This window comes from Cnephaeus nilssonii, assembly GCF_951640355.1.
Source record: "Cnephaeus nilssonii genome assembly, chromosome: 8".
NCBI classification, from domain to species: domain Eukaryota; kingdom Metazoa; phylum Chordata; class Mammalia; order Chiroptera; family Vespertilionidae; genus Cnephaeus; species Cnephaeus nilssonii.
Window position 1 is genome coordinate 84,369,981 of NC_137079.1, and position 17,796 is coordinate 84,387,776.

The 17,796-nt window shown below is 40.9% G+C and overlaps 1 protein-coding gene across 3 annotated transcripts in view; it reads right to left on the reverse strand.

Moving 5' to 3' along the window:
- Window positions 1–6,908: 6,908 nt before the first annotated feature.
- The window catches only part of CCDC122 (coiled-coil domain containing 122), a 41,722-nt gene continuing 30,834 nt past the window's right edge, over window positions 6,909–17,796 (reverse strand). For 2 of the 3 annotated variants that reach the window (XM_079778703.1, XM_079778704.1), the window contains exons 4-6: window positions 14,710–15,108; window positions 13,310–13,426; window positions 6,909–7,915 (exon numbers count right to left, since the gene is read on the reverse strand). In XM_079778703.1, coding sequence (XP_079634829.1) covers window positions 7,766–7,915; window positions 13,310–13,426; window positions 14,710–15,108 — 666 coding nt within the window. In that variant the 3' untranslated portion in view covers window positions 6,909–7,765. The other variant, XM_079778705.1, reaches the window with a different exon arrangement.

Consider the following 17,796-nt stretch of genomic DNA (forward strand, 5'->3'; position numbering starts at 1 on the left):
TGGGGGACCTCAGGTCGTGCCCCCAGCCCAGTGGGGCTTGACAGGGAATCTCAGGCTGCACCCCCTGCCCAGTGGGGCTTGACAGGGGACCTGAGGCTGTACCCCCCACCTCAGCACCAGGCTGGGGGACCTGAGACTGTGCCTCCTGCCTGGCACTGGGCCAGGGGACCTGAGACTGTGCCTCCTGCCTGGCACTGGGCCAGGGGACCTGAGGCTGTGCCCCCCGCCCAGTGGGGCTTGACGGGGGTGGGGCCGGCCAGGTCTGGATCTTGCCCAAAGGGCATGAGGCTGGCCGGGTCTGGGTCTTGTGCAATTTCAAGGTGCATGCGGATGGGCTGGGACTTGACTCTGGATCCCACAACATGCCCCAGACTCTGACAGGAGGAAGATTTTCATATACATTTTACTAATTTTCTTTCATCTCTGACACTTCTGTTATAGAGAAAGGGCAAATAGCAATATTAAAATATTTCCTCTAATTAATTCCCTTTTAATGTGCATGAATTTCGTGCACCGGACCACTAGTTTTGTTATATTAATTGTGGGATATTTTTCCTCCCTCTGCTTCCTGGCACTAGTTAAATTTTCCTAGTCACTTGGATAATAGAACCTAGCAGACTTGCATCAGGACATATACGGCTGAGATGTAAGAAGTCATCATTATTAAGGAGTGTCATATTAGGCTATTAAAAAACTCTACAGTAAAAGCAATATTCTTTAAATAATAGCTTTCCTTTGCAGAAGGCTGGGTATTTTGAGAGAGGAAAAAATTTGAGTCCCAATGCACTGGGAGCCTTGAAAGACTCATTTATACCAGAAATTGAGTGAGGAAGAAGGCATGAGTAAAATAGCAGGCCCTCAAGAGGGAAAACTTACCTAACATACAGAAAGAGATAATTAAATAGGACTATAAGAGGCCTTATGATTGGATCAGGAAGTTAGTTGACCACATTGACTGGAGAAAACTACAGCCCTTATAATATGGACAAAATTTGAGACTTAAGATGAAGAAGAATGGATTACACCTATGCAGAGGCCAGTGAGGATGGAAAATAGCACTTGGACCAGGACACTTCTACTGATGACAAAGCAATATAAATCCCCTAGAAACTTAGACTTCTTCCAAGAAGAAAATGAGGAAAATAAGGGTAATTTTGAACTGAGTAGTTTCCAAAAAGAGATGATTTTTTAAACAAAAGCATATGTAAGAAAGGCCATTAAGCAGAAGAGTTCATATTCTAAGCTAGGTTCAGTTATAGAGAAATTTTAAAATTACTTTAAATTTCTATTTTCAGAGTTGTGACCATGTTGAAATATCAGATCCACTAAATACATGATCAGACTTGAGTATACATCAAGTGTTAGTTCTTCTTGGTTAGTGTGAAAACCTCCATCACCTGAAATGGTTTTCAAGAGCAAGTTCAGAAAAAAATTTTCTCTTTCAAATAATTCTTTCAATTGTCACAAAATTTAAAATAGGTACATCTATTAACATGGATATTTTAGAAAAGTAGGCTAAAATTACTTTCTCAAATAGGGAACATTATCTTAAGCAGATTATACCCATTTTCTTTTTTTTTATACCTATTTTCCTTATATCTTACTTTAATTAAAAACATTTTTTCCAATTACAGTTTGCATTCAATATTAAGGTGCTTGGTATTTATCCACTTTTTTCCAGATTGTCCAATTTGTTGGCATATTTTCTTATAATTCTTTGTATTTCTGTGGTGTCAGTTGTTACTTCTCTCTCATTTCTGATTTTATTTGGGTCTTTCTCTTTTTTTCATGATGAGTCTGGTTAAAGGTTTATAAATCTTGTTTAACTTTTCAAAGAACTAGCTCTGGCTCTTGGTTTCATTGACTTTTGTATTGTTTTTTAGATTCTATTTCATTTATTTCCACTCTGATCTTTATTATTTCTTCTCTTCTACTCACTTTGGGCTTTCTTTGTTGTTCTTTTTCTAGTCCCTGTAAGTGTAAGGTAGGTTGTTTTATTTGCTTTTGTCAAGTGGAATTGTCCATTTTCTTTTTCTGAGTATAGGGCAAGGACATTGTTGTTTTTTACAGTACTGGCACATTTCACATTCTCAGGGCACGTCTACTGAAGCAAGAGCTATGACGTAACATCATCATCACTATCCAGATTAGATATTAGGGAGGGATTCTAATAATAAGTGGCACACATCTTGCTGGAACTGGAAAAGGGCAATAAGAGGCAAATTGCTCCCCTGAACCCACTGGACTCAGGAAACCCTGGTGACCAGCACTGTAACTGCCTCTTGAGCAGAGAAAATAATGCTCAATATACCTCTCTTTGAGAGTCTCCAAGGCATGGGCTGTCCTGGGCCAAGAGAGACAAAAGAGCAGGACCTGCAGAATCCAGGGGCCTTTAAGAAGTGTCTCAGAACCTTCCCCTTTCTTTTTCATGCCTGCTTTTCTCTGGGATGTCTAGTTTACTCACGAAGCTTTCTCATCAGTACCAAGGGGGTGATTCGTGGCCTTTTTCCAAAGGAAGTACAGAGACTAAGCCAGGTTGCCTTGGTCCTGAATCAAGGAGGAGTGGTCCAATGGACCACTGCTCAGTTACTGGCTGTTATACACACAGACTTCGATCCCAAGGCACCGAGCCTCGCTGTGCTCAGAAGAATCTCTAGCATCTTCTAAAACAAATACAAGCATTTTCACTATTCTGACCTTGATGTCCTTTTGAGGATATCAAGGTCTCGGCTCACGTTATCCTGGGAAAACGAGACTCAGTGCTTGGAAGGTAGCAGACAGCATGGACCCGACCACTGCTGTGCTGAACAGATCTTCCACTTGCACAGACTTCTGCTGAGACCTCCTGTCCAACAAATGCATTGTATCTCTCAGAGTTTCCGCAATATCTCCATGGTCTTATGAGTGGACCGCTTGCTACTAAAACATTCAAAGATGTCACTTTGGATTCTCAGTGCATGACTTCCTAATCTCCCAAAAACTGGTTTGATTCCCAGTCAGGGTACATGCCGGGGTTGCGGGCTTGATCCCCAGTAGAGGGCATGCAGGAGTTAATTGATTGATGTTTCACTCTCATTGATGTTTCAATCACTCTATCCCTATCCCTTCCTCTCTCTCTAAAAAATCAATAAAAATACATTTTTTTAAAAATCCATCTGATCTAGTGTGTCATTTAAGGCCACCTTTTCCTTGTTGATTTTCTGTCTGGAAGATCTATCGATTGATGTCAATGGGGTGTTAAAATCCCCTCCTACGATTGTATGACTGTCAATTTCTCTTTTTATGTCCATCAAGAATTGCTTTATATATTTAGGTACTCCTATGTTGGATGCATAAATGTTTACAAGGGTTATATCCTCTGGTTGGGTTGCTCCCTTTATCATTATGTAGTGTCTTCTTCTTCTTTTTTTTTTTTTTTTGTATCTTACTATAGCCTGTGTTTTAAAGATTATTTTGTCAGATATGAGTATTGCCACCCCAGCTTTTTTACTTCTTTCCATGTGAATGAAATATTTTTTTCCATTCCTCTACTTTTATTCTGCATGTGTCTTTCTTTCTGAGGTGAGTCTCTTGTACAGCATATATATAGAGTCTTGTTTTCTTATCCATTCACCTCTCCTATGTCTTTTTATTGAAGCATTTAAGCCACTTATGTTTAAAGTGATTATTGATACAGACATATTTATTCCACTTTATTCTCTATAACTATGATCCTATTTTTCAAAAATTTCTACTTCTTAAAGAAGACCCTTTAACATTTATTGTAATACTGGTTTGGTGGTATGAGCTTCTTTAGCTTTTTATTGTCTGGGAAGCTCTTTTTATGTTTTTGGTTTTAAATGATAGCATTGCTAGGTAGAGTAGTTTGGGCAGTAGGCCCTTGCTTTTCATCACTTTGAATATTTTGTGCCAATCCTTTCTGGCCTGAAATATTTCTGTTGAGAAATCAACTGACAGTCTAATGGGAGCTCCCTTGTAGTTAACTGTCTTTCTCTTGCTGCTTTTAAGATTCTCTCTTTGTCTTTTACTTTTGCATTTTTATTTATGACTAGCAGCCCGTTTGCACGAAGATTCGTGCAATAGACCTTCATTCACCTGGCTGCCTGCACCAGTTTTCTGCCGGCACCGGGGACCCAGGCCTTGGCTGTGGCCACCGCCTTCTGCCTTCTTTCAGGGTCTGGGCTTGGCCCCGGGCGGCGGCCTTGGCTCTGCTGCACCCAGCCTCCCTGCTACGGGATCGTAGGAGCCGACCCCCTGGTCGTTGCCTGCGATCCGTGCAGGCTCCCCGCTGGTGCCCAAGGCCAGGAAAGCCTCCGCCCGAGGCTTTCCCGGCCTTGGGCTCCGCCACACCCCAACGTCCCTGCAACGGTTTCCTGGTGGGCGTGGTTGGTGGGCGTGGCTTGTGGGTGTAGCGAAGGTATGGTCAATTTGCATATTGCTCTATTATTAGGTAGGATGTTTCTTTGTGTGGGCCTCTTTGCATTCATCTTAAGGCTCTCTGTGCTTTCTAGGCTTGTGTGTCTTTTTCCTTAACCAGGTTAGGGAAATTTTCATTCATTATTTCTTCAAATAGGTTCTCAATCCTTTGTTGTCTCTTTTCTCCTGGTACCCCTATGATGTGGATGTTGTTATGCTCACGTTGTCCCAAAGGACACTTAACCTACCCTCACTTTTTAAAATTTGTTTTGTTGTTGTTGTTGCTGCTGCTTTGATTGAGTGTTTCTTTCTACCTTATCTTCCAAATCACTGACTCAATCTTCTGCTAACCCAACCTACTGTTATTCCTTCTAGTGTATTTTTCATTTCAGACTAGAAGCCCGTTGCATGAAGTTTCATGCAATAGACCTTCCTTCACCTGGCTGCCAGCACCAGTTTTCTGCCAGCACCAGTTTTCCTCTGGCCACCCGCCGATCGGAGCGCCTCCCGCCAGTGCGATCGGCCATCTCGAGTTCCTCGGCACTGGAGGAACTCGGGGTGGCCGATGGCGCTGGCGGGAGGCACTCCGATCGGCGGGTGGCCAGAGGAAAACTGGTGCTGGCGGAAAACTGGTGCCGGCAGCCACGCAATCGGCCACCCTGAGTTCCACCACCGGTGCCTTCCGCCAGCCCCATCGGTCCTCCCACAGCGCCAGCCGTTGGGGCCATCCCGAGTCCCACCCCCAGCCTCCTGCCGGCCCAATCGTGGGCGTAGCGGAGTGATGGTTATTTGCATACTTCCCTTTTATTAGGTAGGATATTGTATTCTTCACTTCTGACTGGTTCTGTTTCATGGTTTCTATGTCCTTCTTATGTTTACTATCTCTTTAAGTTCTCATTGATTTCATCCATTCTTCTCCTAAGTTCTTTGTGCATTCTTATAACCTTTAAACTCTATATCTGGTAAATTGCTTGCCTCCATTTTATTTAGCTCTTTTCCTTGAGATTTCTTCTATTCTTCTATTTGGGGCATGTTTGTCTCCCCACTTTGGCTGCCTCTTCATGTTTGTTTCTATGTATTAGATCTGCTATTACTTCCAGTCTTAATAGGATAGCTTCACAGGGTGGGGCCATAGAAAGTTTGGAGGGTGGGGCTGTTGCAATCCCTCAGGCTGATGCTGTGTGGAGGGGAGTCCTTCGCCCAAGAAAAATGCCATCTGTGGTGTGGGAGAGGGACTCAGAACAAGGACACTAGCCATGGTCCCTTCCACACTCTCCCTGGAGACACAAACCCCAGTCTCTCCTCACAAAAATCTAGGCCCCTCTGCCCTCTCTCTTCTGGAGCCCAGGGTGAGTGGTTACAAAAGAGATTTTGTGTGCTGTCCCTTTAAGAAAGAGCCTGGTCTCTAGTAGGCTTTCAGCTGTCCCTGGTGGACAGAATCCCCACTGTTTTCATAGCCAGATATGTCTCTTCCCAGCTTGGGTACTCTGAGCTGGAGTGGCTGGCATGGGTTTGAGACCCTACACTCCTCATGGGGAACCTTTGACAATGAGCTATCCCTTCAAAATCTGTCACCACCTGTGGGAGCAGGGTGAGCCCTTCCTACCAGTCTCAATGTGGCTTCTATATATCCTTGGTATCATTTTAATGATGTTGACTTGAAATAATTAAATCCTAAAGCAAATATATAAAAATCATATATTCAGTAAAGTACAGTATAGGGAGTAACCTATATAATAAAAGCCTAATATGTAAATCGACCAAATGGCAGAATGACAGGTGGAATGACTGGCTGCTATGTTGAGCACTGACCACCAGGAGTGGAGATGCTCAACACAGGAGCTGCCCGCAGCCTGCAGGCCCCAGGACAGCCAAGGCAGGTGCCAGCGGGGCCCCCTGATCACCCCGCTGGTGGCCCCGCAGAGGGAGGCGACTGGCAGTGGTGGTGGTGGGTGGGGTCAGCTGGCAAGCAGGTGGCAGCAGGGGGATGGACCAGCTGGCAAGTGAGGTGGTGCCACCCCCCGATAGCCTTGCCAGTTGCCTCCTGCAGAGAGAGGCAACCGGCGGCGGCAGAGGGGCGATTGGGGGGATGGGGCTGGCAAGCTGGCAGCACCAGGCCCGCCAAGGCAGGTGCCAGTGGGGGCCCCCTGATCACCCCGCCGGTTGCCCCACATATCAGCCCTGATTGCTGGCCTGATGTAGGGACCCTAGCCATGCATGAATTTCATGCACCAGGCCCCTAGTAGTCAATAATCTTGAGATAACTATGTATGGTTCCAGGATACTGAAAATATAGAGAGGGGAGCACTTTGTAAAGTAGATGATTATTTAATCACTATGCTATACACCCAAAACTAATACAAAATAACACAGAATGTAAACTGTAACTGAAAAATAAAATTTCTTAAAACAATAAAAACCATGTACTTAATAATTAATATTTTATTTTTGTTCCTAAAAGTTTTACTCAATAAAGCCATGAGAAAGAGCACTTTTATCTTACAAGGGACAAATTAAATTTTGATTTTGGCCATGAACATAGTATTTGCCTTTCAATAAAAATAAAAACTAAAAACATTTGTCTATAATGATTAACAGTTTTAAAGAGCTTATAATTTTATCTTACACAATGTTATTTTAGTCATAGAATAATAATAAAAAATTTATAGACAGAAGCATGAACAAAATATTTATGCTTTGCAACACTCTAAAAATATGTTATCTAATAACAAAGAAAAATGATTGCCAGCTTCTGAATGAAACAGAAAACTAAGAAACATACCTGAGGCACTGAACGTATAATATTATTGTAAATGTTAATATTTATGGACTGCTGTGAAGGCAGTAGTAAAAAAAACACACAAGTTTTAATAAAGTTTGAAACAGACAACCATTTAAATATCTTAACAATTGAAATCATTGTAAATTCAAGAGTTTCTTTTCTTCTAAATGTTTACTTCAAATAATAGTGAAAGCAACAGTTTATAAATAGGCATTCATGAGTACAATACATCTTATCCATGAAAAATGTTCATGGAGTCATCTACTATTCTTCTGTAAGCATTCCTATTGTCTTTCTACTGCTATCAATTGTAGGGGTGGAAGGACTACTTAAAGAAAAGATAAATATATCTGCCATTAAGACAGACCTCTGACAGTGGAAGCTCATCTGTAAGATATATAAATGTAGAATCACCGTGTTGCACACCTGAAACAAATATAATTTGTATGTCAACTATACTTCAATAAAAATTAATTAGTTAGAAACAAGAACTTGAATGATTTCTCAACATTCTTGCCTGTAATTTTTGTAGCAATACTCTGTGCTCTACACTGTCCTATGGCCATGTTAATCTTTCATTGCAATGCATTTTCTTAGTTCAGCTGCAGTTTTTTCTAGTTGTTGAATGTTCCACTGCCATTGCTTTCTATTTGACTGAAGCTTGTTCAGCTGACAATGCAAACGCTTAAGAATTGCACCATATCTCTTATTTTGTACCTATGAAAAGAAGAAAACACATAAACAGGGCTTTATTTGACACTTAGTATATGTTCGATAGTGTGCTGAGAGCCTTTTACATATAATTAAATTCTCATTACACCTTATGATGTGCATATTATGATACCCATGTTTGTATAAGGAAGCAAAAGATAAAGAGATTAAGTAATTTGACCAAGGATTCAGAATAAGCAAGTGATAATGTTTGAGATTTGAATCCAAGTAAAACATCTGTGATGAAGTGCTTTCTACTTATTAAGCAGTTACCAGTTAAGAGTAATTTTTTTTTTCTGTATCTAGTTGCTCACTGAAACAGATTAATTGACCTAAAAGGTCTATATAATGTCCAATTTCTTGCCAGTGAGTAGATCATTGTGTATGCTGAGCCAGACAACGCGACACTGGAAGACAATGAAGCACGGTGAAAAGTATAAGCGTTTTGGTGTCCGGGCACAAGAAAGCAGAAACGTCATCATAATTCCTGAGATCAGTGTTGGCTCTACAAATAACTTTTTTTTAAGTTTTATTGGCATACCATATAATCCACCCTTTAAACTGTACCATTTAATGGATTTTAGTATATTCACAGGGTTGTGCAGCTATCACCACAATCAATTTTAGAACATTTCCATTAGCCCAAAATGAAACCTGGTACCCATTAATAGTGACTCCCCATTTCTCCATCCTACCCTTAGCACTAGGCAACTACTAATCTACTTTCTCTTTATATAGATTTGCCTATTCTGGACATTTTATAAAGTGGAATCATACAATATGTGGTCTTTTGTAACTGGCTTCTTTCATTTAGCATAATGTTTTTAGGGCCATCCATATTTTAGCATGCATCAGTACTCCATTCCCTTTTATTGCCAAATAATATTGCGCAATATACTCATCTTAGTTATCCATTTATCAGTTAATGAGTATTTCACTTGTGGCCACTTTTTGTTTATTATGAACTAGAGGCCTGGTGCACAAAATTCGTCCACTGGGGAGGGGGGTGTCCCTCAGCCCAGCCTGCACCCTCTCCTGTGGGATCGGGCCTAAACTGGCAGTCGGACATCCCCCTCACAATTCGGGACTACTGGCTCCCAACTGCTCACCTGCCTGCTAGCCTGATCACCCCCTAAACACTCCCTGCCAGCCTGATCGATGCCTAACTGCTACCCTGCTAACCTGATTGCCCCCAACTGCCCTCCCCTGCTGGCCCCATCACCCCCAACTGCCCTCCCCTGCTGGCCCAGTAACCCCTAACTGCCTTCCCCTGCAGGCCTGGTCACCCCTAACTGCCCTTCCCTTCTGGCCTGGTTGCCCCTAACTGCCCTCCCCTGCAGGCCTGGTCACCCCTATCTGCCCTCCCCTGCAGGCCTGGTCACTCCTATCTGCCCCCTCCCCCCGCTGGCCTGATTGCCCACAACTACCCTCCCCTGCCGACCATCTTGTGGCAGCCACCTTTGACCACATGGGGTTGGCCATCTTTGACCACATGGGGTTGGCCACCTTGTGCAAGGTGTGAGGGTCAATTTGCATATTACCTCTTTATTATATAGGATAATGCTGCTATGAACATTCATGTACAAGTTTTTGTGTGGTCATGTTTTCACTTCTCTGGGGTTTATACCTAAGAGTGAAATTACTGGGTCATATGGTAACTCTATATTTAACCATTTGAGGAACTGACAGACTGTTTTCCATTTTTACATTCCCATGATCACACATGTGAGGGTTTGAATTTCTTCACATTCTTGAAAATACTTACCTGTCTTTTTTAGCATAGCCATCTTAGTGGGTGTGAAGTGGTATTTCATTGTAGCAAAACACCCACTTTTATTATTTTTTTTAAATTTATCTTTATTGTTTAAAGTATTACAGATGCCCCCCTTTCCTGCATTAACTCCCTCTACCCTGCTCCTGCCTTACCACCCAAACCTTCACTGCACTATTGTCTGTGTCCATGGGTTATGCATATATTCATATACATTGAAACCAGTTGATAGAATAATGGTGCTGAGAACTTTTCTCTTCATTCTTACATCTATTTAAGAGAATGCTCTACTAAGTCAGGTGGGTGCTTCTAAGTCAACACAAATAGGGGTCAATTTGTCAAAACACCAATTCACCAAATTAATCAAAATAACATGTCAAAAGTAAATTTATAGCCTGGGAGACAAGACTCTGAATTTCTGTCCCTGACCTGACTCCCTTTTCTCTCCCTCAGCTGTTATTGAGGCCCAAATTGTACTACATGCTGAATGTTATCAATTTCTTTAACAGACAAACTTCCCCTCTTTCTTTCCCAGCTCCTCCCTTAGTGCAGGACTTCTTTACCTTTATTTTTATATGGATCATTTTTACAGTATGACTACAGACTCCTCAGAATAATGCTTTTAAATGCATAAAACATACAGAATTACAAAGGAAAGCAATTGCATTGAGGCACAGTTCTGCAGCAAGCAGGGGAACTGAGACAGAGACACTCAAAGCATTCCAAAATATTGTTATAAAAGCAAAGTGAAAACTTATAACACTTCACATAAATTGCTATAAACTTAATGCATCTTTTTAAGTTTTCAATTTTTGGTAATTTTTCAAATTCAGATAATTTACTTATATTGGTAAATTAGGCCTGCTTGTATGTTGGCAAATAGAAAATGACTTTGAAAGGATTAGAAATAAATATGGAATAAACTAAAATACTATATTAAATAATGAAGCTATATTTGAAAGATTTTTATACATTGTATATATTCAAGATATATATCCATTGATATCTAAGTGTATATATATATATACATATATATATATATATATATACATATATATATGTCATATATCCTATATAATAAAGAGGTAATAAGCAAATTGACCCTCACGCCCTCACAAGATGGCTGCCTATGACCAGGTCGGCAGGGGGGTTAGTGAGGGATGACCAAACGACTGAGCAAGCAGGCTGCATGGGGCAACCAGGCTGGCAGCAGTGCTGTGAGGGGCAACCAGGCTGGCAGGGGGGGCAGTTGGGGGCAACCAGGCCAGCAGGGGAGGAAGTTGGAGGTGACCAGGCTGGCGGGGGGGGGCAGTTAGGGGCGACTAGGCTGGCAGAGGAGGGGCAGTTGGGGGCAACCAGGCCAGCGGGGCGGGGGGGGGGAGAGTAAGAGGCAACCAGGCCAGCGGCGGGTGCAGTTGGGGGCAACCAGGCCAGCAGGGGGGGCAGTAAGGGTTGACCAGGCAGGCAGGCAGGTGAGTGATTAGAAGCCAGTGGTCCAGGATTGTGAGAGGGTTGTCCAACCCCAGGGGATCGGGCCTAAACCGGCAGTTGGACATCCCCCAAGGGGTCCCGGATTGGAGAGGGTGCAGGCTGGGCTGAGGGGACGCCCCGCCCCCCACCATGCACAAATTTCATGCACTGGGCCTCTAGTATATATAATTGGAAAAATTTTTGATTACTCAATAAGTGTGTTTGGTTGCATATGAGCCTCTTCTGAAATTCTTCTTCAATTATTAAGGTTCAAAATGAATACACAACAGATCAGAATAGAGATGTGCAAGTTCCCCTTTGTGTGACTCCAGAGCACCAGCCACAGTGAGTGCTACATATCTTATTTACATATCTTTTTTATGTCTGTCTCTCCAACTAAAACACAAGTTCCCTGAGAACAGGGATTTTTATCAATTTATTTTGTTCTATACTCTATTGTATGCACTTAAAAGGGTAATTGGCACATAGTATGAACTCAATAAATACGGTGAATGAATTGATGAGTGAATACATAAATAAAATGAGACAGTTTTGTAAATCAAAGTGCTATCCTATTTTGAGAAGAACATTATGTGAAATATATCACTGAATTCTGTGTTGTTAACAATTTCTCCATATATGTAACAAACACACAATGTCATTGTTTTAACATGGAGAATATAGTGCACTTAAAAGACTTGGCACTCACTTGCTGTCATATGTACGTCATGTAACTTCTATTTGCTTCCACTATTTAAAGAGTATGATTAAATATTTTTATTATAGTATAAATATACAGACTTCTTTTATCCTCACCCACGGATTTATTAAATTATTATTGATTTTAGGGAGAGAGGGAAGGGGAGAAAAAAACAATGATGTGAGAGAGAAACATTGATCCGTTGCCTCTGTAGGCGCCCAAGCTGGGGATTGAATTCACAGCTGAGGTATGTGCCTTACCAGGAATCAAACCCATAACCTTTTGGTTTATGGGATGATGCTCTAACCAACTGAGCCACCAGGCCATGGCAACTCAGATGCTTATTAATTGTATCAAATTAGTCACAAACAAGTTAAAGACATGCATCTTTTTATTTTACAAATTAATACCTTTAGAGTGAAAATTATTTATTTGAGCTTAACAAATATTCTTCTCCATTTTCATTTCCATTCATTTAAACAATAATGACTACAGAAGTCTACCAGTGGTATCCCAAACTTGGTCTCACTTTTAATTTTGTATATCAGGTTTTTTTTTTAATTAGACTTAATAATTGCAAATATGAAGTCAAGGGGTTTATAGTACTGACCTCCATTGTATTTTATTACTCTACTTTGAGGAGTCTCTGATGTATATCTAGGAAAGGTCATCTTTTCTGATTCAATAGCCTGTTTTCTAGCCTTTAATTGGGTACCAGGTTGTTGGTGGAATTAGATTTATAATAATTTTAGGACAGATTGAAATAGGAGTGGGTGCTTGCTTTGTCTAAATAGATTCATATTTGAATACCTTTGGATGAGGGAGTTATCTCTAATTATCTATTAACTAGAGTACTGGATCATGAAATTCATGGATGGATAGGGTCCCTAGGCCTGGCCTGCGATCAGGTCCCATCTTCCCCAGCTGCCGGCAGCCGGCTCTGCCCCCGCCGTCAGTTGCCCTCTGTGTGTGGGGCGACCAGTGGGGCAATCGGGGCCCCACTAGCTTCCACCTGCCTTGGCCTGGTGCCGCCCATGTCTGCCGCCACCGAACCCTGGATCCCCATTCTCCATTGGGCAAATGGAGCCTGCTGGCTCGGGGGAGGGACCGGGAGTTTGGCCAGCAGGCCCTGATTGGGTGATTAGGGCCTGTGGGCTAGGTCAGCTTCTGCATTGAGCATCTGCCCCCTGGTGGTCAGTGCATGTCATAGTGAGTGGTTGAGCAGCCTTAGGGTATCATTAGCATATTATGCTTTGATTAGTTGAATGGACAACCAGACACTTAGCATATTAGGCTTTTATTATATAGAATGTGTTGGACTTTTCTAATGCTTTATGTAGAGTTCTTTATTGTTCTTTAGCTATTTGGGGATTGAGAATAAACTGTGGAAAGTATGAAAATAATGTATGTTTAAGAAAGGATTCCATAAAACATTAAAATCCAGGTGATTAAGACTTACCTCTATTTCTTTTCTTAATTTTTCATGTGTCTTATTTTCTTCTTCAAGAAAACAAGTTTTTTCAATGATAGATTCTTTTGTAGTTGTGATTTTATCCTTTAGCTTTGTAATGTCTTCCTGTACGTTTATAAAATTTAATATATACAAGTTAAACAGTGAACAATCAATATAAAGCCAAGACAAGGAAGCATAGATCAGACTGTCGGACCTCAGAGGGAAGGTAGGGGAGGGTGGGGATAAGGGGGAGAGATCAACCAAAGGATTTGTATGCATCCATATGAGTCTAACCAGTGGTCACAGACAACAGGGGTGTGGGGGCATGCGTGGGGAGGGGTTTGGGATGGGAATGGGGGGATGAGGACAAATGGGTGATACCTTAATCAATAAAGAAATTTAAAAAAACACACAAAAAAACCAAAAAAACAAAACAAAAAAAAGTGTTTCTATAATTTAATAAAATTAGCTGTAATATTTCTTTTTGATAAATAGAATTAGAATATTACTTCTACAGGTACAAATAATAAAAAACTACAATACAAACAAATAAACAAAACTTATGTTTGAGCATTTAGAACTAAATTCCAAATGAAGTAATACATAAAGGATAGTGGTAATTATAGTGACAATTGTCCAGCAACAGTGTAAAGGATACCTGTAAGTCTCTAGCAAGACATAATATATATTTTGTTTGTCTCTCCCACTGTCTTCAAAGAATAGTAAAATAAATAGAAAAATGTGTAAGCTGCAACTATTAATTCATGTAATTTGCAAAAAAGCATTAAGCATACTAAATTGCCTTGGATTGGTCTGGATCCATTAGCTTAGAAGCTAGGGCTTCAACATTTTTGTTACACTTTCTGCAACAAATGTATTAATTGTTCACTGTGATTTTGTTTGACTATGCATTTGTATTAATCCACATGGAATTTGGGGATGTTATCTTTATGCATTTGCACATGTGGCATAGTTGTTAAATAACTCATGTGCTTATCCAAGTTTTTTAAAGTTGTGAAAATAGTTTGGGAATTTCATTAGAGCAGCCATGGGTACTTGATTAAGTTAATGATAAATTTATCACTTAATAAGTGTACATGAAAAAAGAGAATAGCTCAGCCTGGGTGGTTCAGTTGGTTGAACATCATCCTGTGCACAGAAAAGTTGCCGGTTCAATTCCCACTCAGGTCACATACCTCGGTTACAAGTTCAATTCCCGGTTGGGGCATGTAGGAAGACAACTGATCTCTCTCTCTCTCTCTCTCTCTCTCTCTCTCTCTCTCTCTCTCTCTCTCTCTCTCTCTCTTTCTCTCTCTCTCTCTCCACTCTCTAAGCATGTCCTTAGGTGAGGACTTAAAAAAGAAGAAAAAAAAATAGAAAAAGTTTTAATAAGTGACATTTCAAACCTGTACTTGTTTCATCCGGTTTCCTTCTGGATTCTGGAGATCTTGCCTCAGTTCCTCTTTCATTATCTTCAGTTTTTTAACAAGATCTTGTTTTTCATGTAGTTCAATCATAAATGACCATTTGCTTTCTTCCTCCCCCGAGGTATCTTTATGCACTTTAATTTTTGCATAGTATTCATTATATTTTATCATGTGTTCCTCAAAATCTTCTTGGGCTGCTTCTATGTCAAATTTAAGCTTTACATTTTCTGTATGTAAGGATTTGATTTGTGTTTCCAGGTTTTCACACTGAAGTTTGCTATTCTCTATGGCAACATCTTGCTGATAAATTAGCCTTTCTGTTTCTTTAGTTTCTGCAGAAACAGTTGTTATTTGTTTTTCTAGCTCATGAAGTTCATTCTGTAAAATATTTCAACATTATTATTATTAATTCATGATACTCAACATGAGAGAAAAGTCATTTTTCTATCCATAGTGCATGTAGGGAATCACAACATAAAAACATTTATCAGATATAGAAAAAATTGATGTATAATGGAAGGAAACATTCAATAACATAAAAAATTATAATCTCAGTGGAAGCCCAATTACTGTATATATTTCTTATGTTAATGTTCATATAATTCTAAATATTAAAATTTCATCATTTGTCTTAACATTTTATATGTAAACGATATCTTACAATTATTTTAATAATATATTACATCACAAGTACACACTAAAGAAAGACAACATGATAAAAATGGTAACACCTTGGGTTAAAAAAATCCAAAGACCTAGGTTCTAGTTCCCTTACTGTTATTTAATAATTGGTATGATCACACATGGCAAACTTAATTAACCTATACAAACCTCCTCATTTGTAAAATGTGTATAAAGATGTGTCTACCTTACCTCTCTCAGCATTTGGCAATTTTAACAATATTATTGGCTATATTCCCTATGCTGTACTTTATATTCCGAGACTATTTGTGACTACCAATCTGTACTTCTCATTCCCTTCACATTTTCCACCAGGCCCCCACTGCAGCTCCCCTTTGGCAACCATCAGTTGGTTCTCTGCATCTGTGAGTGTTTCCTGTTTTCATATCACCACTCTTTGTTCTCCCAGATATTGCTGAGCTTTCCTTCTCAGTCACAATGGTTCCTTCTAAAGCGGATCTTCCTTAGGGTGCCGTCATCAGAATTTTCTCCTTTCGTTCTATATATAATTCCTTGGGTAATCTTATCCATACTTATATGTTGAGCTGTGTCTATGCTGATAATTCACAGAACTTAAGTGGCTGTTGAGTCCTACATCCAGTGGCCACTTACCATCTCAAATGCAACATGTCAAAAATCAGACTAATCCTCCCCTCTATCCCATCCTGTTCTTCTTTGTATCAATTATGTAGTGTCAGAATGGTAAAACCTCAGTGACTTACAAAATAAGTGTTTATTGCTCACATGACTGTGAGCAGTTGAAGTTGGCTAGATGTGGACCTTGGTTGGATTTGCTCAAATGTCTGAGGGTTGGCTGGCTGTTACATGACTTAGTTTGGCTAGCTGGGGTGTCCTACCTTTGCATAACATGCATTTTATCTTCCAGTGGGCCATGCCAACCATGTCCTTCTCATGATGATAGCAGATGCAGAAGAATGGAAGCCTAATTATGGAAGAGTTTCTTCAAGCTTCTCTTCAAATAACATCGGCTCACACCCCAGCTGGTCACATGATGAAACTCACCATCAAGGAGCAGATGTATGCGCACCACTATGGCAGGCCATTATAATGACACATGGCAAAGGGTCTTATATACACAAGGATGAAGAATTGGTACCAAAATGCAAATTACCACACCCCTATTTTCACAAATTAACACTACTTTGGGAGCCACCTTATGTCCTTCCTTCTCTTTATTATCTAACTGCCACCAAAACAACTCTGCAAGCCATCCTCCTTTTTATGATTATATTCTTTGAACACATAATTTTGAGAGGGACTCATTATACAAAAAAGGCAGACCCAATCTATCCTTTTCCTGGCAGAGTCAGAGAGGGAAATATGCAACATGCTGATGAATCTCTATCTTTATTTCCAGTTGACATTTTTATTCTTATATCTAATAGGCATATCAACTATACATGTTCAGAAAAGAAAATTCCATTTACACACTCAACATGTTCCCCTTAATCTTTGTGATTGCAATAAGCTGCACCACTTTCCACCTGAATACTAAAAAATCTAGAAGTCTTTCTTAGTTTTTCCCTTTACCCTTACCCCAACACCTATTTGCCAGCAAATCTTGCTTGTTTGGTCTCCAAAATAAAATCCCAGATTAACTTCTGATCAAATTTTTAGCACAGCCTAGCTTCTACTGGTCTTCCTGTTTCCATTATTCCCCCTGTACCTCAACCAGGCTCTATATATTAGGCAGAAGAATCTTTTAAAAAACATAAATCATATCATGTTACTTATCTGTTCAAGATCCTCTAATGGTTTGCCACTGCATCTATATAATAAAAACCCAATGGTCGTAACACCGTGACAACCAAAGACCGGTCACCAGGAGATGTATGGAGCACCTCTTGGTCCCATGGCCCACAGGCTCTGATCACAGCATGGTGGGCAGCAGGTGGGTGGGGCCATGCAGCAAAGAGGGTATAGGGGATGGGCACCAGGCCAGCAGTGGCAGGGAGCGCCACGCAAGCTGTTACAAAGGGAAAGAGCCAAATGATTTGGAACAGCCAAAAGTTCAGATACTCAACACTGGGGAGAGAGGCATGGGGACCAGCCAGGCACAAATGATCTTGTGAGGCCCACAGTGGCAGCAGTGGGTCTGGGGTCCCACTGGCGCACGTGGTGGAGTCTGGGGTCTCGCACCCCCCCACCTGGGGTGCCAGCAGTTTCGGTGGAGTGTCGTGGGGCGCCAGCAGCATCTCAGGAGTGTCGTGAAGCGCTGGCAGCGTCCTCGGAGTGTGTGAGGCTTCGCAGGGCGGCGGACATGGCCCTGATGGCAGGCTAGGCTTAGGGGACCCTACATGTGCACGATTTAATCGTGCGCTGTGCCTCTAGTTAATAATAAAATTCAAATTACCAATGTGCTTT